Here is a 25,540-nt window from a genome sequence, read left to right on the forward strand (position 1 = left end):
TGGTCATCTTGCTTAAGTTTGTATCATGGCACTGCCTACCCTGGGCTCTGCTTAGGGCAGGCTCAGAAGGAAGTGCACCTTTCTTAATTAGCTGGCTTCTAGTAAGAGGGTGGGGCTTGGGGACATTATAACTTAGGTCACTTGTGATTTTCACTTTTGGATGCAAGCCACGAGAAAAGGGCTCAGGCCTGAGGAGAGTGAACAACTGCTGCTTCTCACGGGTAAGAGCCTCCCCCTCTGTTTAGTTCTTGTGTGCCTCAACCTTCACCCTCATCTCTCCTGCTTGGCACAAACTGGAGGAATAGAGACTGGAAGGACAGCCGCTGGTCCTCGCTGGTGGCTCCCTCCCTAGCAAGCATCCCTCAAAGGCATGCTTGCTTCATGTGGCCGACTCAACTGAGGGAGGCCAAGAGGCCCACAGTTCTTCAAATGTGTGCAGGCCCTGGGCTGGGCTCTGGGGATCTGGTGATTTGGGAGACACGTCCCTCCATGCAGGGCTTCAGCTGGAGAAGACAGACATAAATAGGTTTACTGAAAGAGTAAATACTGGGGTTTCTTGGTGGAAGTTTCACAGGCCCTGGCATGTAGGAGTGCTGAATAAATGTCAAATAGAAGAGGGAATGAATAGAGGAGTGAATGAATGAATGACTGAGTTAGCCAGGCCTTGAAACGAGAGGGAGAACTTATCACGTATGTAGCCCTTAGCCCTTTCCAAAGGTAATTGCCTCAGTTGCCCTCTTTTATTTTTGAAACAGACCTGTAATGTGTGTGGAACTAACATTCCCATTTGACATCTTGAGAAGTAGAGTGTAGGTGTATGTGACTGGGGAGATTTGTTAGAAACCAATACCTTGGTTCTCTGAATAAGATCCCCCCTTCCAATTTTACAAAGCTGTATGAGCACCCACCTATGTGAACCCTGTGCTGGGCCTTAAAGATGCATAGGTGACTCAGACACAGTGGTTCCAGACTCTGGGAACACGGCAAACGAAGGCTGGACAGCAGGAGACGGCAACGCTTTGTGGTCAGTGTGGCCAGAGTATAAGGGGAAGTAGCGAGAGATGCTTGGGCTGAGGACAGTATGAGCGGCCTGCAATGCCACAAAAAAGTTTTGGATTTCATTTTTCTGCAGTGGGAGCCATAGCAATGTGACGATTTACATTCTTTCTTAGGGGAGATCCAGCTAGGGAATGAATGACATGATAAGATCTATTTTAGCACAGTCACTCTGGTGATGCGTTGAGAATTGGTGGGGTGGGGAGGCAGACCGGCTGGAGCTGCAGTATCAGTCAGGAGGCTGTTGGAATAATCGGATGGGAGGAAGGTCCATGGCAGTGGCAAAGGGAACTGGGAGGGGTCTTTCTGCCCTCAGCTGTCCTGCCTGAGAACAGCCTGTATAGAGGTGGTGAAGGTCAGGGGTGTATACAGGCAATCTGGAGAGCTGTGTGAGCTAACATCCCTGCTGTCCCCAGCCAACGTGGAGGACAGGAGAAGAGTCATGGGCAAAAGTGAAAGAGAAAATGAATGTGGCTTTGCTGAGTTTGAAGAGCCTCTCTAGCATCTGGGTGATGTCTAACAGACCACTGGAATTTGGGATTTGGCTCAGAATGGGTAGAATCGGGAGCCATCACACAGAGGTTTTAATCAAATCTTGAGGATGAGTGAGATAAAGAGGGAGTGTGGAAGGGAGGGCTATCAGAAACCTGGGAGCCCTACTGTTTGAGGCGAGAGGAGAGAAGGAGTCACAAAGACTAGCGGAGACTTAGGAAGGGGACCCAGGAGAGATTGACTGTTGAAGCCAAGGGACAAGATGATTTTGCAGTGAAGAGAGAGCCCATGGCTTTGCATGCCTGAGAGAGGGCAGTGTAGGTGGAAACTGAGGGGAAGGGTGGGACTGGGCAGTTAGGAGATCTTGGGTGACTGCGGGGAGGCCAAGTTCTTTGGAGTGATGGGAGTAGGAGGTAGGGAGGGGCTGCAGGGCTGGAAGGGTGTCTTTCCTGCAGTTTGCTGTTCCAGGAAGAGAGGTGGAATGATTCGGTGGACAGATGCTTTCTACCCATCTTGGGCCCTCCACTGCGTCTCCCTTTCCCTTCACCCTTGAAGGGCACCTGGATCACCTCAGGCTCCCTCAGAAACTTGCTGGAACAGCAATACCAGCTCTAGCTTGAGTGAGCACAATACCTGACATTTCTACAGTCCTTTACAGTGTGCAAAGGACTTTCAGAATTAACTCCTTTCATCTTCACAAGAATTGAATGTTTGTCCCGTTCTAGAAGAGGAAATTGAGGCTCATAGAGTTTCAGCTATGAAACGTATTCAGATTCAGCTAGATAAGTCGGAAGACACTGAGCAAGTTTCTGTCACTCTCATGATCTCAAATGCCCTGTGCAGCCCTTTGACCTCTGTTGGTCCCCATTTAGCAGATGAGGAAAACCAGGTCCCAAGACTGAGGGACAGGGAGGGGCGGGTGGCGGCGGGCAGTAGCTCTGAGCACAGGGCCCTTTCAGCTCTGCATTGCTGCCCCTTCCCAAACCCACCCAGGAGCCAAGGTTTATATTGCACATTAAACTTCCCAAAGTACTTTCCCAGATGTTATTCCACTTAATTCTCACGACAACCTTGTGCTGGTAGATATTATTTCCTCCTATGTTACAGATGAAGAAACTGAAATTCAAAGAAGTCATAACTGAACGGCCTAAAGTTTGTGCCACTGGTGGCACAAATCCACACCTGTCCCCATCTTCTTTCAGGAAGAAATTTACACATCTCACTTGGCAAAACATCCACAGTCCAGCTCGCTAGTTGCTCCAAGCACAACTTTGGCCCCTTCTTACCTCACACCCTTTGTTCCTAAAGCTCTAGACATCCCTGAACTCCCAGCACAGCAGCAAGTCCATCTACATCGCTGCCTATGTCAATCCCACTGTGATTGCTGGTAAGGCTGTGAGGTCCCTGAGGATGGGGCCCTGTGGCCTCTCTGTACCCCAGCATCCAGCATAGCAGGCATCACTAAATGTGAATGAATAACAATGAATGAATGGCATTGGGAATAGAAATCAGCCTTCCCGGTGCTCTCTCATTAGAAGTAGTTCTGGAAAATGAGGGCGTTCTGGTTGATTACTAAAGGATCTTTAGTGGTCAGAGGTTCTGAATTCTGCCCATAGCTTCCTTCCTGGTCCCCTTCTGAAGGAAGAAAGTTAAGGATCTGGGTCACAGCCTCCCAGGGCCTGTAGAGTAAATGGTTCACCTGGGCTGTCCCTTTCCTCCTGTAGGTGGCCTCCCCTGCTCTGCGGAACCACATGGACCCCACTGGGCCTGTAGGGGAAGGAGCCCTCTGCTACCCCCAGGAGGGCTTGCCCTGCCCCTCAGCCAACTCTGAGCTGGTAAGTTCAGCATTGAGTCCCTGTCTTATGCCCATTCAAGGTGGTCAAGAGCAGGATTGGCTCACAGCCGTGCAGCCCCTTTGGGTTTGCCAACACTTTCATATCTGATCTGGTAGCTATCTCCTCCAAGGCTCCACACCACTGCAAGGTGGGGGGTTTCTCCTCATCTTACAGCTCAGGAAGAGGGCCTCCCAGAGGTGATGTGCCTTGGGTTAAGGCACAACAGGAACCTGAGCTGAGCTGAGGTGTTTTGACCCCAAACATATTGCTTTGGCCACCTTGTCACACAGATGCCACCCCTGCCCAGAACAGGTTGACACGGTCTAGAAAGGACCTTCCTGGATTTTTCTGGTAGAAAGCTGTGTTCTTAAGGCATTCCTGTCCCCACTTCTCTGGTCACTCTTCCGGGCCTTGCTGTCTGTCCTCCACACGTCAGACACACAGAGATGATAGTGCTGAGCCAGACTTGGAGGTTATGGCGCGGCTTAGCCTGCATGCTCAGAAGTGAGCTCAGAAGTGAATTTCTCTTTTTCCTGTCGTCTTGATCAAGATTTAGAACCCTTGTATACCACATCCTAGAGCAGGAAACACTTGTGTAAGCCATTTCATATCCTTTAGTCTCTATTTCCTCATCAGTAAAATGGAGGAAAAGAAAGTTGGGTCCTTCTACCCCTGGGAAGGTTAAGGGAGCTAGTGGAGCTAATAAAAGGCCTGCACAGAGGAGGCTCGTGGACAAGCCCTTCAGTGTCCCTTGCAGCTTCTTTAGTTTTCTGGCTCATTCTGACATCTGCTGGATTTGGCTTGCTGCCCAAACTGTGAGCATATCACTCCTCTCTGCATTTCATGCTCCCACTTTACCATTGTCCAACCTCTGCCCTAGACCTTGCTGTAAACATTTTCTCTGTGCATAGCCCATGGCAGGGCTGCAGACGTGAACAATGCCAGCCGCGGTGCCTGGCCCGCCACCACCTTCTCACTCACTTGCCTCCTGAGGCTCCTGTGCCAGTCCCACACCTGCCCTGTTGGCTTCATTGCACACATCTGCTGTGTAAAGACAATTCCCTTTGGCTTTGGGGGACTTCACAGGGAAACCACATTTCCCATGGCCTTGGCCCCCCTCAGCATCACAGGCTCACCCTTGGCTGCCTTTCCCATGGCAATCAGAGGAGGTTAGATGACCATGTGTGGTCAGAGCGCAGCCCATCTCAGAGTCCCCACCCCTCTCCCAGGTCTCTTTTTGTCACCAGAAGGGTCATGGAATCTGGCTCTCCAGGCTGGCTATACCTTGTGTTCTGAGGAGAGGGAACCCACATTTCAGTGAGCAGGACCTACAGGCCAGCCACTGTCCCACCCCATCTCAGTGCTCACAGCATCTCTGAGAAGTAGGTGCTATTTTCCTTTTTGCTCAGTAGAACAGAAAACTCAGTTCCTCTCTGAGTCTCAGTTTCCTCATTCGTAACAGGAATAACCCCTTGGAGCATACATGGCTGCTGGAAGCATCTACTGTAATGTAAACGCGGAATTAAACCTCTGGCAATCCCATCAGGGTCATTTGGGACCTCAGGTTTCTCTTTCTCATTCTCTTTCTAAAGCAGTGGTGGGACAGTCATCCCATCTCCCTCAGGGGGTGGCCTCTCCTCCCTGGCAGGGGTCTTCTTAAGCTCCCCACAGCAGGCTTCTGGTGGAGAAGAACCAGGGGTGTCCTGTCCTCTGCTCTCCCTGCCTGCTCCTCCCTCCCTTCACTCTGACCCACTCCTGGCCCAGCTTTCCCCCAACTTCATCCCTTTGCACTGAAGAAAATCCCTTTATGTTCTTCCCCCAGATTTTCAAGTGGCGTTTTCCCTTCCTTTATTTAGGTTACCTCCACAGGGAGCACTTCCCTGACCAATATCCGAAAATATCTCTTCCTCTGGGGTCACTCTCGGACTTCCATTCCTGCTTTTTTTTTTTTTAAATAGCTACCATTACTACCAGAACATATTATCTGTTTATTTGCTTATTTTCTGCCCCTACCCTATAGTATGTGAGCTCCACAAGGACGGGCCTTGGCTGGCCATGCTGCGTTCAGTGCTTAGGATGTTGCTGGACGCGTAGGCAGGCCTTGGCCAGTGTCGTGGGAAGGATGACCGACTGAGGGGAGGGCTGTCACTGAGGTGTTGCCTCCAAACTCTCCTCACCACCTCACCCTCAGACTCTCTGTCACTTTTTCCTGGGTTCCTTACCTGAGTTTCGCTCCTGTCACCTGCTGATGTTGGACTTGTGGGTTCGAGGCTTCACGGGACCTCTCCCTATATGCCCTGCTCCTCCACAAAGGCAGTTCTCCTGGGTCTGACACAGTCCCAGGCCTCACAGGAATTCTGGGCCAGGGAAGCCCAGGGGGAGGACTGACAGGCCCCAAGGCACATCAGGGTGGCCACACCGAGCCCCCAGACCAACCACTCATTGTGGAGGCCCGCCCTCCCAGCTTCAGCACTGGCCTACTGGGGAGAGCTGAGCAATAAATGTTGATGGTGTGTTAAAAAAAAAAAGTGAGGGCTGGGTCTGCTCGGGCTCCAGAATGGAATGGATCTGAAGCAGGAAGCACCTGAACTTGAGGTTTGTTCATGCTTGTGTTCATTCATTTGCTCATTCAATGACAACTCACTGAGCAGCTTGGCTCAAGGTGATGTGACAGGAGAAAGGCCTCGCCAAATCCAGCATTCAGTGAAGTAGAAGAGGCGGGGGATGTAGGGAGCTGAGAGGGAGCCAGAAAGGAAAGGAGCAGAAGAAAGTGAGTGGATCTTTCCTCCAGAAAGGAGCCCGCTGAGGCTACAGGACCTGGGTGCAGGCTGAGAGCGGCCAGAAAGCCTGGGTATGTTAGGAGGTGAGAGGTGGGGCTGAGCAGGTGCTGGAGAAAGCAATGAGACTCAGAGGGCACTCAGGCCAGCCCTGGGGGAGCCGAGGGAGCGGTGCTGGTCTGGCCTAGTAAGGGGAGGTGAAAGCTGGGCAGGGCTGTCCTGTCCTAGTTGGGGCTGGGGAACTCGGCTAGGTCTCTTGCCCAGATGTAGGCCTGTTTCTCCCCAGGTACAAGAGTGCCTGCAGCAATTCAACGTGACGGGGGCACAGCTACGGCAGATCCAAGCCCGCCTCCTGGGGTCCATGGAGCGGGAGCTGAGCGGGCAGGCCAGCCCTGCACCTACTGTCCGGATGCTGCCCACATACGTGGGGTCCACCCCACATGGCACTGGTGGGTGGCATAGAATAAGACAGGTGGCCAGGCCAGGCTTGGGGAGAGGGTTCTAATCTGAGGGAGGGGGAAGTTCCTTATCCCTGTCCCTATCTCTAAGGTTCCCATCTCTAAGTTCCCTTGACAAAAACTTCACAGGCTTTGGGAATGTTTCTGGAAGGCAGAGGGCTTGGTCTCACCAGCTGCATACCTCTCTGTGACTTACTTGTCCCCAGAGCAGGGAGACTTTGTGGTGCTGGAGCTGGGAGCCACAGGGGCCTCACTGCGTGTTCTGTGGGTGACTCTGACGGGCATCGAGGGGCACTGGATGGAGCCCCGGAGCAAGGAGTTTGTGATTCCCCAAGAGGTGATGCTGGGTCCTGGTCAGCAGGTGAGAAGGGCTCACCGCCCAGGCTTTGGGACCCAGCAGGGTGGCTGGGGCTCTGGTGGGCAGAGCTGAGCCCCCCCACGTGTCCACAGCTCTTTGACTTTGCTGCTCGCTGCCTGTCTGAGTTCTTGGATGCACTCCCTGTGAGCAATCAGAGCCTGCAGCTTGGTTTCAACTTCTCCTTCCCTTGTCACCAGACAGGCCTGGACAGGGTGAGGCAGAGCGGGCATGGGCTCGGTGGGTGGAGGGGCTGCAGCCCTGTGAAGGCCGTTGGAGGAGTGACCAGCTTTTCTGCCTCCAGAGCTCCCTCATTTCCTGGACTAAAGGGTTTCGGTGCAGTGGAGTGGAAGGCCAGGATGTGGTCCAATTGCTTCGAGAAGCTATCGAGAGGCAGGGCGTGAGTGGAGGCAAGGCCGGTGGGAGGGCTGCTCCGGTGACCTGGGCCCGGGCCTGGCAAACATAGGCGGTGCCTGTGCTTCCGGGATGGCCTGCTGTCCTTTTTCGCTTTATCCAGTTTAACCCTGGGGTAAATGCTACTAACATTCCCATTTTCTAAATGAAGAGACTGAGACCAAGAAAGGTCAAAGTGATGTTCAGGACTGTAGAGGGGAAACAAAGATAAAAAGGCTTGACCCTGTCCTCAAGGACCTCACAGTATAGTGAGGAAAGCATTCCAATAAAAGATTGTCCCCATTGAGGAGGTGGTTCCGATGACTCTGGGAGCATTGAGGAGGGCCCGCCACAACCTGGACTTTGCCAGGTGCATAAGCTGAGGCTGGGGAGGAAGATCTAGTTTTATAGAAGGGCACATGCCTGAGAAGGCAGGTCTTCTGGACTAGTCATTTAGGTGCTGTGTGAGCAGCTGAGGTCCAGGCTGGGAGGAACGGGCTTGGAGAGCTAGGCCAGGATGAGGGGAAGCCCGCGAGGTTCCTACAGTGCAGTCTTCAAGGCCATGCTGGCTCCCCCTTGTCCTGGTCCTGTGGGGGGCATTGGTGTTCTGGAGGGGTTGGCTGAAGTTGGGAGCCACCGAGAGCTCCAGTGCCTGAGTTGGGGGCGGAGGAGCCAAAGAGACATGGCATGGGAGGAAGACCTCCCTCTGTTTGGTAGAGAGTCCAGAGTGTCTGTGACAGATGCGGGGAGCATGTGGACACGCATGTTTCATGGGATCTGGGCATCTCCCTCAAAGACAAGGCCCCAGCCCTGCCCCTCCCCCAGGTTCTCTGCCCTGTTCTCTCACTGTCCAGGCCTACAGCATCGATGTGGTTGCCGTGGTGAATGACACGGTGGGCACCATGATGGGTTGTGAACCAGGGGCTGGGCCATGTGAGGTCGGGCTCGTTGTAGGTGAGCCATGGGCCATTTGTGGCAGTAGGTGGGAGGCATGGCTGCCTAGTGGGCAGGCCCTGATGGGCTCATCCCTGACAGACACTGGCACCAACGCCTGTTACATGGAGGAGGCACGGCATGTGGCGCTGCTGGACGAGGACCGGGGCCGTGTCTGCGTCAGTATTGAGTGGGGCTCCTTTGGTGATGATGGGGCCCTTGGGCCAGTGCTGACCACCTTTGACCATGCCCTGGATCAAGAGTCTTTAAATCCTTGTGTCCAGAGGTAGTCTGACCTTCTTCTCTAGCCCTACTACTGCTCTGCTCCCCACCCTTTCCACTTGCCTGTGCTCCAGCCCCTGGGGTCCACCCTCTCCCTCTGAGCATCTCCAGATTGCTCCCTGAGTGGTCCTGGCCAGGCTCAAAATAGAAAGGGCTCAAGGTTCTAGAACTTAGTTTTTAACAGTTGGCTCTCCCTTATTCCTGCCTCTGGCTAGCCCTGACAAGTTAGAGATTGGGGGTAGCTGAGTAAAGTGTCCCCTGCCCTTCTTTATGTCTTGCTATACTCCAGAAGGCCGCTAACCCTAAGCCAGAGAAGGCAGTGGGGTCTGGGTAAACACCCACCTGTCTCTTGGGAGGCTATTTGCTTCTGAAACCTCTAGTCTTGGGACTCCAAAGAAAATGACCCCTCCTTGGAGACACTGGCAAGTGGGGCCAGGTGGGCCGAGGGCTTAGGAAAGGTTCTGTTCAGCTACTCTTCCCTCCTGCAGGTTTGAGAAGATGATTGGGGGCCTGTACCTGGGTGAGCTTGTGCGGCTGGTGCTGGCTCACCTGGCCCAGCTCGGGGTCCTCTTTGGTGGCTGCACCTCCCCTGCCCTGCTGAAACGAGGAAGCATACTCCTGGAGCATGTGGCTGAGATGGAGGAGTGAGTGTGGGAGACTAGTAGGATTAGACCAGGGGATTCTCCACTTGGGAGTGTGGAGGCTGCTCTGTCCCCAGGGAGCCACGGGGCTTCGGGGGAAACGGGGAAGGAAGCATCTGGGCTCCTTGAGCCTCAAAGTGGCACCCTGTCCTCCCTAGCCCTTTGGCTGGGGCAGCCCGTGTACATGCCATCCTGCAGGACTTGGGCCTGAGCCCTAGGGCCTCGGACACTAAGCTCGTGCAGCACGTGTGTGTGGCTGTGTGCACGCGGGCTGCCCGGCTCTGTGCTGCTGCCCTGGCCGCCGTCCTCAACCGCCTCCAGCATAGCCGGGAGCAGCAGACGCTTCAGATTGCTGTGGCCACGGGGGGCCGAGTGTTTGAGCAACACCCCAGGTATTGGGAAAACACAAGATCCTGTATGAGCAGAAACATTTGTGTTTGTGACACACACCCAGAGGGCAGTGAGTATTAATGGCACCTGAGCACAGTGAGGCCAGATGGAGGGTGGGATGCCAGAAGAGGTCAGAGGAGAGAAAAGATCCTGTTCAAGGGAGGGGTCCCTGGGGGCACTGGGTGTGTGATTGGTGCACAGATAGATTTAGAATTGAACTGATTTGTAGTGATAGGGCCCAGGGCTTCAGTAAGCCCTGTGGGTCAGGGCCAGGTGCCAGAGTACGCTTGGTATGTGTCTGTGTAGGTTCCTCAGCATCCTGCAGGAGACGGTGAAGCTCCTGGCCCCTGAATGTGATGTTTCCTTCATCCCCTCTGTGGACGGGGGTGGACGGGGTGTGGCAATGGTGACGGCTGTGGCTGCCCGCCTTGCTGCCCACCGGCGCCTGCTGGAGGAGACCCTGAAGCCGTTCCGGTTGAATCTTGAGCAGCTGGCAGCAGTGCAGGCACAGATGCGGGAGGCCATGGCCAAGGGGCTTCGAGGAGAGGTCTCCTCCCTCTGCATGTTGCCCACTTATGTCCGGGCCACCCCTGATGGCAGTGGTGAGGGCCTGGCCTGGGTGTGGGGCTGGGACATGGGCTCCTGTGCTCGGATGAAGCCACTCACTCTGTCCTGGCACTGAGGGTCTCTGTCCCACAGAGCGTGGGGACTTCATGGCACTGGACCTTGGGGGCACCAACTTCCGGGTCCTCCTGGTACGTGTGGCCACAGGAGGTGTGCAGATCACCAATCAGGTCTACTCCATCCCCGAGTGTGTGGCCCAGGGTTCTGGACAAGAGGTACCCACAGCCTGGGGCTGAATCATGGGTGGGGAAGGGCCAACAGCACCCTGCCCGCCTCCCGCCCCCTCCTCCCCCCCCCCGCCCATCCCCGCTGACTTGCCCCGCCCCTCAGCTCTTCGACCACATCGTGGACTGTATAGTGGACTTCCAGCAGAAGCAGGGCCTGAGCGGGCAGAGCTTCCCCTTAGGTTTTACCTTCTCCTTCCCGTGCAGGCAGCTCGGCCTGGACCAGGTGAGAAAGGGAGGGAAGTCATCCCCAAGGGCTTTCCACCCACATACCCTTCATGGAGTGAGCAGGAGGCTGGGCAGCGGCTTCCAGTGCCCTGGGCTTGGCGGAGGGGCAGACGAAGGCACCACTGGGCCAAGCCAACACTCAGCCTCCATTTCTCCAGGCGTGATGTGCCTGGGTGGATGGGTGTGGTGATGTGGCCTGGAATCCAGGACCACGAAGAGGCCTGGGGTGAAGAAGGACACGGGCACCTCTGGGGGCTGCCAGTGGGCAGGGGAGTGGAGCCGGGGTTAGGTCTGGGCGTTTGGGAGCAGTGTAGGCCCAGATCCCGACTGCCCGGCAGACACGCTGACTGTATGTCATCTACAGCACCAGTGTTCTGGCCTAGCGTCCTGTGGGGAACAACGTTTGTTCCAGTCTCTCAAAGGGGCTTGTGCTTGCATGGGTTCTTTTGCCCTCTCTCCCCTTGCCAGTGTCCCCTTCTCAGTGCCTGGCTCAGGGCTGGTTACCTGACTGGGATGGCAGAGCAGCAGGCACTCAGCGCATACCTCTGCGTGTCCTTCAACAAGAACGTTAGGCTTTTCATGCACACACCTGATGGCTGTCATGGAGATGGCTCTTCCTGGACCTCTGATCCACGCTCCCAAGAGTCCCTTCCTTAACACCCCCATCTTCTGCCAAAAAAATCCCCATGATAAAGAGCCCCCTGCTCCTGCAGGCATCCACTGCGTCTTCCATGCTCGTGTCACAGAAAAGCTTTGCTTCCGTTACTTCAACCAGCCCTTATGTGGCTGTCGCCCTCTGCTCCCCCTCTGAGTTCTCAGACACGTGCCTCTGTACTTGGCCTTGCTCTAGCCCGCACAGTCGGCAGAGTCTCTCTGCTGGTCCTCTTTGCTCCAGGCTAAGCAGCTGGTGTCTTTTGATTATTCCTTGTAAGGTGTGAGAAGCAGGTGGGACTCAGGATGCAAAATCAGGCTTGCAAGAAACACGGTCCTGTTAATTTCCAATTGCTGCACTTAATTTCTGTGTTGAGCCTATATTCTTTGGAATGGCAAAAACCAATTTGGGGACCCCATTTCCCAGATAGGGACCCCTGTCAGCTGCACAGTGAGCGTCCTTTGCTGTAAAGAACGTGCAGTCTGGACTCTGCCACTTCCTCTCTTGGGTTTTGACATGTCCCTAGGGAAGGAGGGAAGAGGCCTCATCTGTTCTCAGATCACCTAATCCCTTGTGTCCTCCCCTCCCCGCAAGGGTGTGCTAGAGTGAAGAGCATAAGATACCATGGAGTCTTTGTCCTGTCTGCTGAACAAGAAAGCTTTGCTAATCCTCTTGTTCTGTCTCCCCCAAACTGGCCTCTCTCTCATTCCCTCTCTCACTCTCTCTGGTTTCTGTTTTTGAGACAATAAGCATGTAACGCCCTAGCTGTGTTTACATGGGAAAAGGAATAAAGGGAAATATTACTGGGGAAAATAATGGTTAGTATTTCTAAAATCTCTTGCCCCAAAGATTGTGGACCTGCTCTTTATACTCCTACCTGGGGCGGAACAGTCATTTTCTCCTAAATGGAATAACCCACCTCAGAGGAAGCACACTAAAATGAGTACAGCCAAGCCCCTCTCACTAAGTTCACAATTTAAGGCCAATTTCTCACAATGAAGGCGTATCTATCTTGTTCCTTCCCATCTTGCCAGCTTTTCTATTCGTCCTTCACTAATATCCAGAATACACGCCTGAGTCTCCCATTGACACAGCTCTGTCCCACCTCTTAGAATTCCTCCTCTCAAGCGACTCCTGCTATTTCTTTCTGGAAGAGCAGGATCTGTTGTCATGTGGCCCTCAGCCTTCTCTGTCCTCTCCTTTCTCACACACAGTACCCATTTTACCAGCTCTGTTCCTTCCTAACTCCTATAAAAGGCAAATCCTTCTGGACAGTCATCTTAAAACGGCCAGACCCTCAGACCATCGGAGCATTCTGGCACTACAAGACATAGGTCAGACAGTTATTAATAGGTTTCTTCACACTGGGATGCTCCTGGGAGGGGACAGAGAGCAAGGCCCTCAACTTTATGGCAGAGTGGGCCCAGAATCCTGCTTGGCGAGGAGGAATGTCGTATGCTTCTGATGGGTTGCAGGCTTTGGGGAGGCCAAGTGAGATTCCAAGGGGCCTTCCTGTCTCCATCCCACACCAGGGCATCCTCCTGAACTGGACGAAAGGTTTCAACGCGTCAGACTGCGAGGGCCAGGATGTTGTGCATCTGCTGCGGGAAGCCATCGGGCGCAGACAGGCAAGGGCTCTGCCTCCAGCGGTGTTTTGGGGCTGCAACAGGCTTTGAGGGGAGCAAAGGGTCTCCTGCTTCCTGAGAGGGGGGCCCTTCGCTGTAGAGACCTCTGGGTCCAGCAACGGTTGCCGTGACGACCATGTTGCCCAGCAACTAGCAGCATCCTTTTGTGTGCAGGCAATGGAGCTGAATGTGGTTGCCATTGTCAATGACACGGTGGGGACCATGATGTCCTGTGGCTACGAGGACCCCCGTTGCGAGGTCGGCCTCATTGTCGGTGAGGAGGGCCTGGCCTATTGTGCCTCTATTTCCTGATGCTAGTTCACTGCCTCTTATTGCTTCCTCAGTTTGGACATTCCTCTGGCCGTGGGGATGTGGGATCATTCCCGTCTGACCCAGCGGGGCCCTGGAACACTCTATTGGGCTAGGAGTCTGGAGCTCGGGTGTCTAGCCCAGCTCAGCTGCTGACTCGCAGTCATTTAAGCTCTCTGAACCTCAGTTTGCCTTTCTGTTAAATGAATCTGAGCTTCGGCATTGTACAGATTTGGGAGGAAATACTGGCCCTGCCACTTCAACCTGTATGACCTTGGGCAGGTTGCCAGAGCCTTGGTTTCTTCATCTCTAAGATGGAGATAATATTAATGCCTGTCTTGAGGGGTCTCGAAGATGAAAAGAGGGGGGGCGAAGTGTGGCACAGTGGTGGAGCTGGGTAGGGGCTGCGGGTTGACAGAGAATGAGCTGTGAGAGTCCTTCAGGTCATCCGAGATTCTCAGTATTAAGCACCTATCCTGTGGCCAGCTGGGGCTGGATGAAGGGACAGGAAGACATAAAGAAGCGGGGAAACATCTGCCTTCTCAGAACTGTTTAGCAGGGGTTGAGCCCAGAATAGCATGTGACAGTCAGAGAGAGGTGAATCTAACTCTCTGCACTAGGGCGACAAGGCCGAACTCAGAAAGAAAGGGGTCCCAATATGAGTGGGACTTGCAAAGAAAGCCTTGAAAGAAGGGATCTGGCTAGGCGGGGGAGGAGGGTGCCTGCAGGTCCTTGGCATCAGTCGCCTAGAGCATGAGGTACTTAGTAGCCTCCCATGGGACCGGGAGCTTCTTGAACGTAGAGCCTGGCATGGAGAGGTGTGCCCAGATTGCTGTGGGAATAAAGCCCTGGGTGGAGGAATTCCAGGTGGGGCCGACAAGGAGACCACCTGCCTAGAGATGACTATGTTGGAGAGAAGAGGATGCTTTTGCACTGGGTATGTCCTCTGCCTGGAATGCTTTTCCTTTCTGTACTTCTTGGCTTCAAGGCCAAATCCAAATGTCATTTCCTCTCTGTAGCTTTTCCTGATCCTCTAGGCAGAAAGACTTGTGGTGCTCTTACACTTCTCTTTGGTCACATATAGGCAGTATTGGACCTGTTGGGTCAGACAACAATGATCCTGCATGGCCTTACCTCTGGCCACTCTGGGGTCCCTTGAGTCTGACTTCTGTCTGTGTCCCCAGCTCTTAGCCCAGCATCTGCGAGTTTAACTAAAGACCTGAAGGCCAGTCCAGGTTGCTTAGGCCTCTCGCCTGCTGACAGTGGGGGCTGTCACACATCTCTCAGGGGAATGACATGACTGATGGCATTTTTAGGTGTATGCTGAGGTAACATGGGAGATGCACTGATGGTGGTAGTGTCAGGGAGTATAGAGGAGGCCCGGAGGGCTTGGTGCTGGCAGTGTCTGCAAAAAAAAAAAAAAGTCAGGAAGGAAGGAAGACTAGGACCCGGGGCAGGGCACGAGCATGAGGGAGATGGAGAAGCAGGAAGTGAGACCAAATTTTGCCATCTCAGAGTGAGGAGGGCTCAGAGGTGTCTTGTCTGTACCAGTAAATGGCTGCCACCCCGTCTGGCCTCCCTGCAGGAACTGGCACCAATGCCTGCTACATGGAAGAGCTTCGGAACGTGGCGAGTGTGGCTGGGGACTCAGGCCACATGTGCATCAACATGGAGTGGGGTGCCTTTGGGGATGATGGCTCTCTCGGCATGCTCAGCACTTGCTTCGATGCAAGCGTGGACCAGGCGTCCATCAATCCTGGCAAACAGAGGTGTGGGCTGAGCCGGGCAGGGGTGGCTGGTGGCTGGTGGTGGCTTCTGCCGGAGATAGTAGCTGGTGGGGTCCCTGCCTTGTGTGCACACACACTTTCATGCAGGTTTGAGAAGATGATCAGTGGCATGTACCTGGGGGAGATCGTCCGACACATCCTCTTGCATTTGACCAGCCTTGGAGTTCTCTTCCGGGGTCAGCAGACTCAGCGCCTTCAGACCAGGGACATTTTCAAGACCAAGTTTCTCTCTGAGATTGAAAGGTGCTGGGACCTGCATTATCTCTCCCTCCACTCAAACATGTCTATCTGTCCACTTTGGGTGGAATGCTTGTTGGAGGGAGGTCTACCCTGGAGGATGGAGAAGTCACAAGAGAGAAGTAGCTAATGCAGCCTCTCTGTGTGTTATTCCTTCCTGTCCCCAGTGACAGCCTGGCCCTGAGGCAGGTCCGAGCCATCCTGGAGGATCTGGGGCTGCCTCTGACCACAGATGACGCTCTGATGGTCCTGGAGGTGTGCCAGGCTGTGTCCCAGCGGGCCGCTCAGCTCTGTGGGGCGGGTGTGGCTGCTGTGGTGGAGAAGATCCGTGAGAACCGGGGCCTAGAAGAGCTGACCATATCCGTGGGAGTGGATGGGACCCTCTACAAGCTGCACCCCCAGTGAGTCTGTGTTCCGGGCTGGGCGGGGAGACATGGCCACGTAGGACCTGGCTGTCCTGGGCTCACCTCAGCCCCTTCCCCTCACAGCTTCTCCAGATTGGTTGCGGCCACTGTGCGAGAGCTGGCCCCTCGCTGTACGGTCACCTTCCTGCAGTCAGAAGATGGGTCGGGCAAAGGTGCAGCCCTGGTTACTGCTGTTGCCTGCCGCCTGGCCCAACTGACCCATGTCTGAAGAAGTCCCCAGGAACCAGCTGTGCTGGACCAGGGCCCAGGCCCTACCTATCCCCCAGCTAGGCCCAGCCACCCAGGACTCCCAGAACAGCTCGTGTGTGACCCCTCTGTGGCCACCGGCCTCCAGCTCTGGCTTCCCGAGATAAGTAGCACTCAGGTTAGCAATATATATATATAATTTATTTACATTCACGTCCGCTAAAATCCCTACGCGCCCCGGCGGCCGGGCAAGGCTGTGTACATAAGGCCAAGTGTAAGTGCATGAATGCACTTAAGACAGAGTCAGGGCACGAGCTTCACACGACAGGCCCCAGGAGCGGGCACACCACGGCACGCACACTCGCCATTGTCCAGCCCGGGACTCCCGTTGCATATTCACATGCCCCATCGGGCAGGACTCCTCGAGGCTGGGGGCAGGGGGAGGAATAGGGAGGAGCTGTTGGGTGTCCCTGGGTGGGTGGGAGAAGGGCAGCATGTGATAGGCTGATTTGGACTGACACTGGGTGTGAGAGACGTGAGTGGCCTCCGGGTGTACAGCATGAGATATGTGTGCGGGGGATTTGTGTGGGATGACACACGAGACATGCGTGGGCACGTGCCCGTGTGGGGGTCGTGTGCCTGAATCCAGGGGCTGCCCCCCGTCTGGCTGTGGCCCTCAGTCCCGTAGGTTTGGAGCCAGGCCCTTCAGACGTGCCCCTACCCAGCAGGCACAGAAATGTTTGCATAAGGTCCAGCTCAGGTGGGAGCTCCGGGGCCACGTCCTGAGCCCAGCGTGTGCGCGCATGCCATGTGTGTGCGGCCCCTGGCCAGGGGCAGGAGGAGAGGTAGCACCACACACATATACACACACAGATGGGCTGGGCCCAGCCCGGATCCCGGCACTGTCCACTCTGGGCCCTGGGGGCAGGTGGCAGTGCCAGCCTGGTCAGGCAGGCCATGGAGGGGCAGGAGTGTAAGCAGGGTCTGAAGGGCCAGTGTGCAGGGACAGTGTCCGCCAGGAGGGGGCCTGTCCACGCAACTCCCTTAGGTGTTGGGGAGGGGCTCTGTCTGGCTTCTGCCTGTCCCTGGTGGGTCCCAAAGCTGGTGAGAGTGTAGGCGTTGGGGGCCTGGCTGGCCTCAGCATTCGGCCTCCGACACTGTGAAGAGGCCACCGTCTGGCTGGCCCAGTCCGGCCACTGCTGCAGCCAGCTGACTGAGGTTGCCGTTGGGGAAGTGCCTCGCCTCCCACAGGTTTAGGATCATGGCTGTGGGGCTGGGCTTGGAGGCAAAGAAGCTGAGATGGCTGTGGAGAGGAGTGAAGGGAGGGAGCCTGTCAGTGGCCCAGACTTACTCCAGGCTGCTGCCCCCCAGCCTACCTGAGGGCAAGGCCTCTCCTCTGCCAAGCACGGAGTAATACCTGGATGCCAGTGAAGAGGGCACAGGCCCTACAGAGCATCCTGCCCACCCCACCCATCCTACCCTGCCAGGATGAACTGCAGGTGGCCTTTGAGCCCCTCCCCAACCATCTCCCACCCACCTGTCCAGGTGGAGTTTCTGGGCCAGAGTCCGCCAGTCAGCACCCCGGCTACAGGGCAGGTCCAGGCTGGTAATGATCTTCTGCCGAATGAGGAAGGGGATCTTGAAGGCACTGGGGCCCACTAGGGCTGGGACCCCCCCTTCACTCTCCAGAGCTAGCAGCTCAGTGAACCTCGTGTCCTGGGGGAAGGAGTGGAGATGGCTGTTAGAACTTCCCCTGGCCCAGGCCTGCTGCTGTCTCCTGCTGGGGGACCACCCAAACTACCCCAGGACGTGGTGCCGCGTTGGCGCTGGTGCTTCTGGGTGGGCACCCCCTCACTGAGGCTCCAAGGGGCCCAAGGCTCAGAGGTGCAGTGACCTACTCAAAGTCACACAGCCAGTGAGCAGTGGAGGCCACTAGCCTCATTCCCCTCCTCCCTCCCACCCGCCCTCCCCAAGTCACCCTTGCTGAGCCTCTGCTGACCGCTCAGAACCCACTGTGCTCCTCCAGCCACCTGTGTCCTTGCACTTAGTCCCCACTGCCAGAAACGCCCTTCCCTGGTTGCTGCCTGTCTAATGCTTACTGATCCTTCAAGGCCTAGTACAAAGTCCCTCCTCGGGGAGGTACGGGGGCCCAGGCTGTTCCACCTCTCCCTCCTGCTGCTCCCACATCCTCCTCTGTCCCTTCCCCAAGTCCCACCACATCTGTCTGCATCTGTCTGTGTTTGCCCCTGCATCTCTCCCCAGAGATTTGGAGGAAGCCGTCAAACAGATTCTGGTTTTAGGAGGAGGTGGCCAGGTAGGCCTGGGGTGGGGGGTGGCGCACATTAGGAGGGTGCTGACACCCCTCCTGCCCACCTTGGTGATGTTGAAGTTGATATTGAAGCTCTGCCCATCGCCTTCCACCTGCCACACCCACACCTTGCAGGCCAGGTCACTGGTGCTGGGGCTGACACGCTCCAAGGTAAAGGTGCAGTGCAGGTACTGCTGTGTGCCATTCCAGATGTGATAAAAGGGTATCTCCTGGGGGGGTGGCAGAGGGGCCATGTCAGGTGTGCCCAGCGCCAGGTGTGCCCAGCTCCAGGAACCTTGAGTGCCCTCACCTGGTAGCTGACAAGGAGCTTGCTCTTCCACAGGGAGCTGGGCACGTCATGGATGGACAGTCGCAGGTTGTGGTAACTGTCCTTCAAGTGCAGGACGCGGGGCTCCTGGATTAGCTGTCCTCCAAGCTGCTTCTCCAGCTGCACCACCTCCTGCAGTGCCCCAGGTGGTCAGCTGAGCCTGGGGGCTAGGAGGGTTCCCCATCGCCACCCCTCCCCAGGGCCAGCGGCACTCCACCCTCAGTGCCAGGCACGCGGCCTCCCTGTGGCAGGTGGGGGGCGGTACCTTGAGTGCATCGCGGGTGTCGTGCAGGCAGTACACTCGGATGTTGTACTCCAGAGAGGTGCAGGCCACGGGGGCAAACAGAAGCAGCTTGAGGCGTTTGGCAGCGGCCACGCTGAGGGCCTCTCCCACCAGGGCGAAGCGACCCAGCTGCTCAGTGAAGATGTAGCAGGAGCCAGCCTCCAGCTGGCAGTAGTAGAGGTGGGAAGGTGCCTCCTCGCCCAGGTGCAGTACGTCCTATGGGCAGGGCCCGATGCATCAGCTGATGACCAAGTGAAGCTCTGAGGGGTGGCCAGATACTGGGGACAGGAGTGTGGCGCAAGGGCCACGTGGGAAGTGGGGTTGCGCTCAGAGCCCTGTGCTGGCTCCCTGGGGAGTCGTGGGGTGGGGGATGGGCAGCCTGCTTACCTCCCAGCTGCCCTCACAGGACTGCTTTTTGAGACGCAGGCTCCAGCTCTCGGGGCTAGGCTCCCCGCAGTGGTCCATGGCGAGGATGACGGGTCGGGTGAGCAAGACTCCGGGGGGCCCGCAGCTAACAATGGGACTCAGCAGGGTCTGACAGCCGGCTAGGGGCAACCTCAAGTGGGGAAATACAGGTGGGGAGAGAAAGTCGTCAGTGGGTTGTCCTGCACCTGGCAGGACAGGGCAGGGCAGCGGCATCCCGGCTGGGAAGCAGAGCTGGGCAGAGCTTACGGGCATCTTTTCCCTGGCCCTCCCTCAGCCCAGGCCAGACTAAGCCCGACGGTGGATGGGCAGGGGGCTCCCTGGTGACTGCAGGCAGGGGGCAGGACCCGCAGCCCCAGTAGCAGGGCCTGTGCCCACACCTCACATCCTCTGGCCTGTGCAGCGTGAGGTAGATCTCGTAGATCTTTCCACGGGGTATGGCATCTGGGGGGATGAGGAGGCTGATCCCTGTGACAGAGCGAGAGGAGAGCTGGGGCTTACAGGGCGGCAAAGACACAAAACACCCCCCTCCGCCAGCCTCTACATGAGCCTCCCTTTGAGGACTGACTGGTGCTATGCTGGCCTGGGGACAGAGGTGACACTGAGACTGTCAGGCTGTCCAACTACCTACACAGGCACGAAGCTGAATCACAGTGAGTGACCCCAAGAGAGGCCAAGGGAACTCAGGTGGAAAAAGCATGCCCTGTTAGTCTGGGCACAGGAAACGCTGGAACGAAAAGTGCCAGGTATGCTGCCCCTACCTTCCCCGCCTCCGGGGTAAAGTCCAGCTCCCCGGCCTGGCATTTAAGGCCTTTCACCTGTCCTCAACTACCTTTCCAGCAGCATCTCCAGCCTAGCTTGTGCTGCATAATCGCCATTCTGAGACCACTGCCCTGGACGTACCTCTACCTGGATGCCCCACCCTCCTGCCCTGCTCAAGTTTTCCCCACCTCCATCAGCCCTAGCCACCTACAAGGAAGGCTACTCTCAGCTACCATGCATGACTTTGCTCCTGACTTGGCAGTGACCCCCTGCAGGTGGGGCCGGGCCTTGCTCACTTTGGTAGCCCTCCCTGGTCTGGGGCCATCGCACACATGTCTTCGTGTCCAGCTGATACACCTCTGTCCCAGCATCTTGCAGGGGTGGCATCAGAAAGTGCTTGCTGAGGGAGCAGTGGTTCTAGGGAAGAGGCAGTGGGGCAGGACACGGGAGGACAGGGCTGGGGAGTTGCTCTAGTGATGGTGAGGTATGGTCCTGCCCCGCCTTCCTGTCCTTTGGGGATAGGGATCCCCTACATTAGGAGGAGGGGACAAAATTTTATGACTTTCACCAAGTCTAAAAGCACGTGCATGCTCTCCAGAATGGGCGACAGGGTGGGCCGGCTGAAGCTGAAGCCCAGGAGAGGGGAGCCATTGATACCGTATTTACAGCTACTGCTTCCTTCACTGGCCTGTGCTGCCTCCTGATACAGGCTGCCAGCATTGGTGACAGTCCCAGAGATCTGCACATGAGTGCTCTCTGTGGCGGAGGTATGCACACCCCCATTCCCATTCAATGAATGCTCAAGTGCTCAGGAAAGGGAGAGAAAACCATGGGTCCTGTTCTTGTGAAGCACCCAGCCCAGTGGGGAGAAAGACAAGTAGGTGGCAGTAAAGGGTGATGGGTGCTGAGGCAAGGCAGGGAGAGCAGCAGCTCACCCACCTTACCCATTGTGCACCTGTGCCTGCTCCTTCCTAAGAGCTTGGCATCTTAGGACCATCTCACCTCATCATCCTGGCAATCCTGGCAGCAGGGACATGAGGCACAGAGAAGGAGAGCTGCCAGGCCAAGACCCGGTGGATAGAGAGAGGGACTCATGTGTGCAGAGGGCAGCATGGTGTGGGTGGGGCGCTGAAAGCCCACTGTGGCTGCCACTTGCAGAAGCATGCTTGGGAGGGGAGAAGCCATTGCAGCTGGCCAGCAGGGGATGGGCCATTGTGTCCTTGTCACGTGGGCTTTGCAGGGGGCATTAGGAAGCCCCAGAAAACATTCAGGCAAGGGAGGGACGCGATAAAGTTTGGCTTCACTGGGCGAATACTAGGAGCTGTGAACCAGATGACAGGTAGGTGTGGTGGTCAGGGCCCAGCAGCGGAGAAGACAAGAAGCAGGAGGATGGATGCAGGAGCATCTGAGGAGGAAGAACGATGGGATGGGTGTGTGACTGAAGCTGGTGTAGGGATGAGGCGGGGCAAATGAAGAGTAGGAGGTCAAGGTGACCCCCAGTTTCTGGGTCAAACCATTTGACTATGCTGTCCCTGAGGTGGGGAAGGCCAGGAAGTAGGAGGTTCTGGGGGTGGGTGGGAGACGGTGCTGTTTTAGGCACAAAGAACCTGAGGTGCTGTGAGACATCCAGATGGAGCTGCCCAGGAGGCAGCTGGGTTTGCGATTCTGTCGCCCATGAGAACTGCGGCTGGGGATGGAGGAGTGGGAGTGATCTGCACAGACGTGGCGACTAAAGCCATGGAGTGGGATAGGGCGCCAGGAGGGAGCTCTGATGAACACCTACATTTAGGGAACAGGCACCCAGAGAAGTCGGAGAGGGGACAGAAAATCAGGGCCACAGGGGCCCACGTAAAGCGAGGGAACAGAGAATTTCAGGGTGGAAGTGGCCAGCCACACCAGAGGCTGCGGCGCTTCCTGGAAAGATGACCACGAAAAGGGTCCACAGATTCTCTGTCAACGTGTCTCAGGGACCCTGTCAGGTTTACTGAGGCAGTGGGTGGAGGAGCACCCTGTCCAGGCGTTTGTGCTCTGCTGTCTCTTCACCTGCCCCAACTCAGGGCCCAGGGCCCGCATGGAGCCTGGTGCATGCAGGCTGACTGGCTGGGTACATGAATGGACAGAAGTCCTTTGCCCTGGGTTACAGAGGGGAGACAGCTTCGGCCATGGGCCCATTGCCAACCACCACTGGATCCCCTCACAAACTCTACCCCTTTTCCTCGCTGGCCTGGCTCAGCACTTGGGGTGAGGCTGAGCAAGACAAGAGGAATCTCGGGGCTGTTCCGCTCTCCTCCATGAGGGACACAGGGGCTAGCCTTGCCTCCTAGAGCTCCCTGGAAAACTCTGGGGCCCTTCCCACCTGTATGAGGGATCATCAGCCGGCCCCCGAGGAAGTTGAAAGTCCCGTAGATCATGTTGCTGGTGCCACGAGGCAGGGAGCGGAAGTAGTTTTGGGTGGACAGGCGGGAGACGAAGTCCTCGGCCTCAGAGGTGGGTGAGCTGTGGTGCAGGGTGTGGCGGCCACCACTCAGCGGGCTGAGCAGGTGCCCGTTGGTAAGCTGAAACTTGGGGCTGGGCCCGTCCTGCCGGGGACAGAGGCTGCCCTGGTAGGTGGTGGTGGTGGTGCTGAGGTCTGGCTGGATGGTGAGCAGATGGGGATTGTCTGCAGGATAAAGACAGACTCAGGGAGTGGCAATGGGGATGGCCCCGTCCAGCGGCCCCTACACAGGGGCCCTGGGCAGGAGTGCTGGGGGCAGGGGCACCCCACCTGCTTTGCTGGGCTTGATGCTGACGGGCTGGAAGCCTGAGGTGAGGATGGACGAGTCAGCCACATCCGAGTCCAGCCCCTCCTTTTTACGGCAATAAACCAGGATGAGGACGAGCAGCAGCAAGAGGAGGCACACAGCCACAGCGATGAGGCCCACATAGAGGGCTACGTCCTCGGGGCCAGAAGCAGCTGCGGGAGAGAGCATGGCCTTGGGAGGGGCAGAGTGCAGGAGGCCAGGGAGGAGAGGTCAGCGGTCTCCACCCTAGAAGAGTGCAGCCCCCACTCCTTGGGCATCAGCACTAGCGGGGCAGCAGATGCGGGCACAGGGAGCATGGAGTTGGCATGTGTGCTTCCCAGTCCTGCATCTGCCACCACCTTGCTGTCACTCTGAGCAAATCGCATCCCTCACAGGCTTGATTCAGGCTGTTGCTGGAGAATGAAGGGGAAGAGACACTTCCCCTCGTGGCCTGGGGCCACTAAGCTGCACCCCCTCTTTTGGGGCCCAGGGCAGCTGGGGCTAGGAGATGCTCCTAGGATCCCCTAAACAAGGATCTGCTTCCTGGGTAGATCTGTAAATCTGGTCCCTGGTAGGTTCTTGCCAGGGCTCTTCCCCTTGTCTGCCTCCCAGGCTGGGGCAGGGCCGGGGAGTAGTGATTGAAGGCCTGGAGGAAGCTGTATTGATTTTAGAAGGGCTTTGCATAATGGAAGAAATGTCCATCAGAAAAGAATTGACACAGATAATTAGGTTTTTAATTGAAAGGATGGGGGAGGGTGTGTTCTAGAGAAAAAAATCCAACAGAGATCTTTAATTGTTAGTTATGGCCTTGTAATTAACAGGCCTCTCAAGCCCAGTGTCCCCACAAGACTTGCGTGAGCACTTGGGGGACCGGGAGGAGGTGAAGCTGCAGGAGAGGTAGGGAAGGGATTTGGGAGATAAGCCAGGGCCATGTGTGCACAATAAAAGCTCAAATGCATGCATGTCTCAGGGGAGGTGGGGGAGGTATTGGGGTATGGATGTGTTAGGGATGGGGGTGGTCCCTGAAGGTCCTGAGCTTTGGAGAAAGTGTGCAGCCTGTGGCAAGGGACCGACGCCCTCAGCCTCTACCTTCCTGGGGCTGGGCAGGGACAATCCTGGCAAACTGGAGAGGACTCCCAGGGCCGTAGACTCACTGTGTACACAGAGCTCACTGGTGCAGTTGCGGGTGTCCAGGTCAGCACCCTGGCACTCCTCGCCTCCATTTCGGGGCGCTGGATCAGAGCACTCACGGCTCCGCCAATGGGTGCAGTCGAGCCCACAGGCTGACCACTTGCTCCATGGACTCCAGCTGCCATCCACTAGACGCAAGACAGATAAGCACAGAGAGGAGATGGTGCGGTCAGCCTAGGGAGCCAGCCCAGGCTCTGGGTATAAGGCCAGGGCCAGGGCCAAGCCCGTTGGTCTGCACACCCTCTGGTGTCCAGCTGACCTGAATGACACATGCTAATGACAGGAGGCACGATGATACTGGCCTGCTTGTCTCTACTGCTTGGCCGTCCTGGCCCTGGGGCACTGCGGGCGCTGGGTTGCACGGTGACCCTCCTGCAGACGAGGCTGAGCCCTGCCCCTGCCCCACACTGACTGTACGGTCCTGACTGTCCCTCAGGCCCTAGGATTCAGCTCCTCTGCTGAGGCTGAGCCAGGTGCAGACAAAGCCTGGCCCCGTGTGCGGGCGGGTGGGATGGAGCCATGGGGGCGAGATGGAGCCAGGGCACGGAGATGGCGTGGTGAAGAGCGATGTGGAGGCGGCGGCCGCTGGTACCTGGGCACAGGGTGGCGCAGGCTGTTTTCTGGACATTCTGCCCCTCACAGAAGGCACCCCCGTTGAGAGGCGCCGGGTTGGTGCAGCTCCGGCTCCGTTTCTGCCAGCCGCGCCCACAGGTGGCACTGCAGACGGACCACTCGGTCCACGTCGACCACCCACCGTTCACTGGCCGGACAGAGAAGGACTGGGTCAGGGAGCGGGGGCTTCCTCAGACATGCCGGCCCAGGGGCCAGGGAGGGAGAGACCTGGGGCTCCAGCTGTGCAGGAGGGGAGCCCTGGAGGGGAAGCCACGCTCTGCCCAGTGCCCCTGGAGTTGGGCAGCACCCACTCCACGGCCCGTTCCGCCAGCGGGTGTTTGGGGCAGCCAGCCTAACTGCAGCTTCTGGGACCCTCGGCTCAGACCCCAGCTTTTTACACCTGTGACTCCCGCACCCCCTCCTCTGTCTGCTCCCGGAGGTACCCAGGACCCTGCTTACCACTTGGGGCTGCCTTTCCTAGGCTCCTTCTGTCCCCTCATCTCTCTCTGCCCACAAGTAAGCCAAGGGACCGTCTGACCACAGATGACCCACAACCCATGTCACATCTCCCAGACACGCCCCTCGGCTCCTGACAGCCACAGCCAGCCCCCTGCCCTTCCCAGTCAGGCCATGGCCTGGCCCTTCTGGCCCTGGCTCCCTGGGGAGCCCGCACAGTACAGCCCTGAGGACCCCTCCCCTGCATCTCCCTCCGCCGGCCAGTGCCAGGGCCCACCGTAGACGATGACGGCAGCGGAGGCGCTGCGGCGGCGTGCCACGATGTTCTTGGCCACGCAGGTGTAGTTGGCCGTGTCGGCCAGGCGGGCCTGTCGCACCACCAGGCTGTGCTCCCGCGTGATGTACACATTGGGGTCCAGGGACGGGTCCACTAGGTCCTCGTTCCGGAGCCACTCCACCTGGGAGAGGGAGCCATGTGGCCGCACTGC

At 56.9% G+C, this 25,540-nt stretch overlaps 2 protein-coding genes across 2 annotated transcripts in view; one reads left to right on the forward strand and one right to left on the reverse strand.

The window, feature by feature from the left end:
- Positions 1 to 80: 80 nt before the first annotated feature.
- Positions 81 to 15,949, forward strand: HK3 (hexokinase 3). The gene is made up of 19 exons (XM_011362230.2): positions 81 to 221; positions 3,273 to 3,383; positions 6,447 to 6,609; positions 6,825 to 6,979; positions 7,069 to 7,188; positions 7,278 to 7,373; positions 8,221 to 8,320; positions 8,402 to 8,585; positions 9,070 to 9,225; positions 9,381 to 9,614; positions 9,919 to 10,214; positions 10,312 to 10,451; positions 10,567 to 10,686; positions 12,873 to 12,968; positions 13,140 to 13,239; positions 14,860 to 15,043; positions 15,149 to 15,304; positions 15,466 to 15,699; positions 15,787 to 15,949. Exons 2-19 carry the CDS (start codon positions 3,300 to 3,302, stop codon positions 15,929 to 15,931), a joined length of 2,763 nt encoding a protein of 920 aa, XP_011360532.1. The 5' UTR covers positions 81 to 221; positions 3,273 to 3,299; the 3' UTR covers positions 15,932 to 15,949.
- A 1,077-nt stretch (positions 15,950 to 17,026) lies between these two features.
- The window catches only part of UNC5A (unc-5 netrin receptor A), a 58,810-nt gene continuing 50,296 nt past the window's right edge, over positions 17,027 to 25,540 (reverse strand). The window contains exons 5-15 of the mRNA XM_023531880.1: positions 25,330 to 25,510; positions 23,948 to 24,112; positions 22,778 to 22,966; positions 22,370 to 22,672; positions 19,632 to 19,719; positions 19,216 to 19,384; positions 18,811 to 19,044; positions 18,528 to 18,677; positions 18,283 to 18,447; positions 17,447 to 17,625; positions 17,027 to 17,212 (exon numbers count right to left, since the gene is read on the reverse strand). Coding sequence (XP_023387648.1) covers positions 17,047 to 17,212; positions 17,447 to 17,625; positions 18,283 to 18,447; positions 18,528 to 18,677; positions 18,811 to 19,044; positions 19,216 to 19,384; positions 19,632 to 19,719; positions 22,370 to 22,672; positions 22,778 to 22,966; positions 23,948 to 24,112; positions 25,330 to 25,510 — 1,989 coding nt within the window. The 3' untranslated portion in view covers positions 17,027 to 17,046. The remainder of the gene's footprint in view (positions 17,213 to 17,446; positions 17,626 to 18,282; positions 18,448 to 18,527; positions 18,678 to 18,810; positions 19,045 to 19,215; positions 19,385 to 19,631; positions 19,720 to 22,369; positions 22,673 to 22,777; positions 22,967 to 23,947; positions 24,113 to 25,329; positions 25,511 to 25,540) is intronic.

This window comes from Pteropus vampyrus, unplaced genomic scaffold, assembly GCF_000151845.1.
Source record: "Pteropus vampyrus isolate Shadow unplaced genomic scaffold, Pvam_2.0 Scaffold74, whole genome shotgun sequence".
Classification (NCBI taxonomy): Eukaryota; Metazoa; Chordata; class Mammalia; order Chiroptera; family Pteropodidae; genus Pteropus; species Pteropus vampyrus.

Bases quoted from the DNA above. Each gene is read 5' to 3' on its own strand.
- HK3 (XM_011362230.2), top strand. From the start codon at position 3,300: ATGGACCCCACTGGGCCTGTAGGGGAAGGAGCCCTCTGCTACCCCCAG. The intron at 9,226-9,380 runs GTGAGTGTGGGA...TGTCCTCCCTAG, and splicing joins CATGTGGCTGAGATGGAGGA to CCCTTTGGCTGGGGCAGCCC. The intron at 10,215-10,311 runs GTGAGGGCCTGG...TCTGTCCCACAG, and splicing joins GGCCACCCCTGATGGCAGTG to AGCGTGGGGACTTCATGGCA.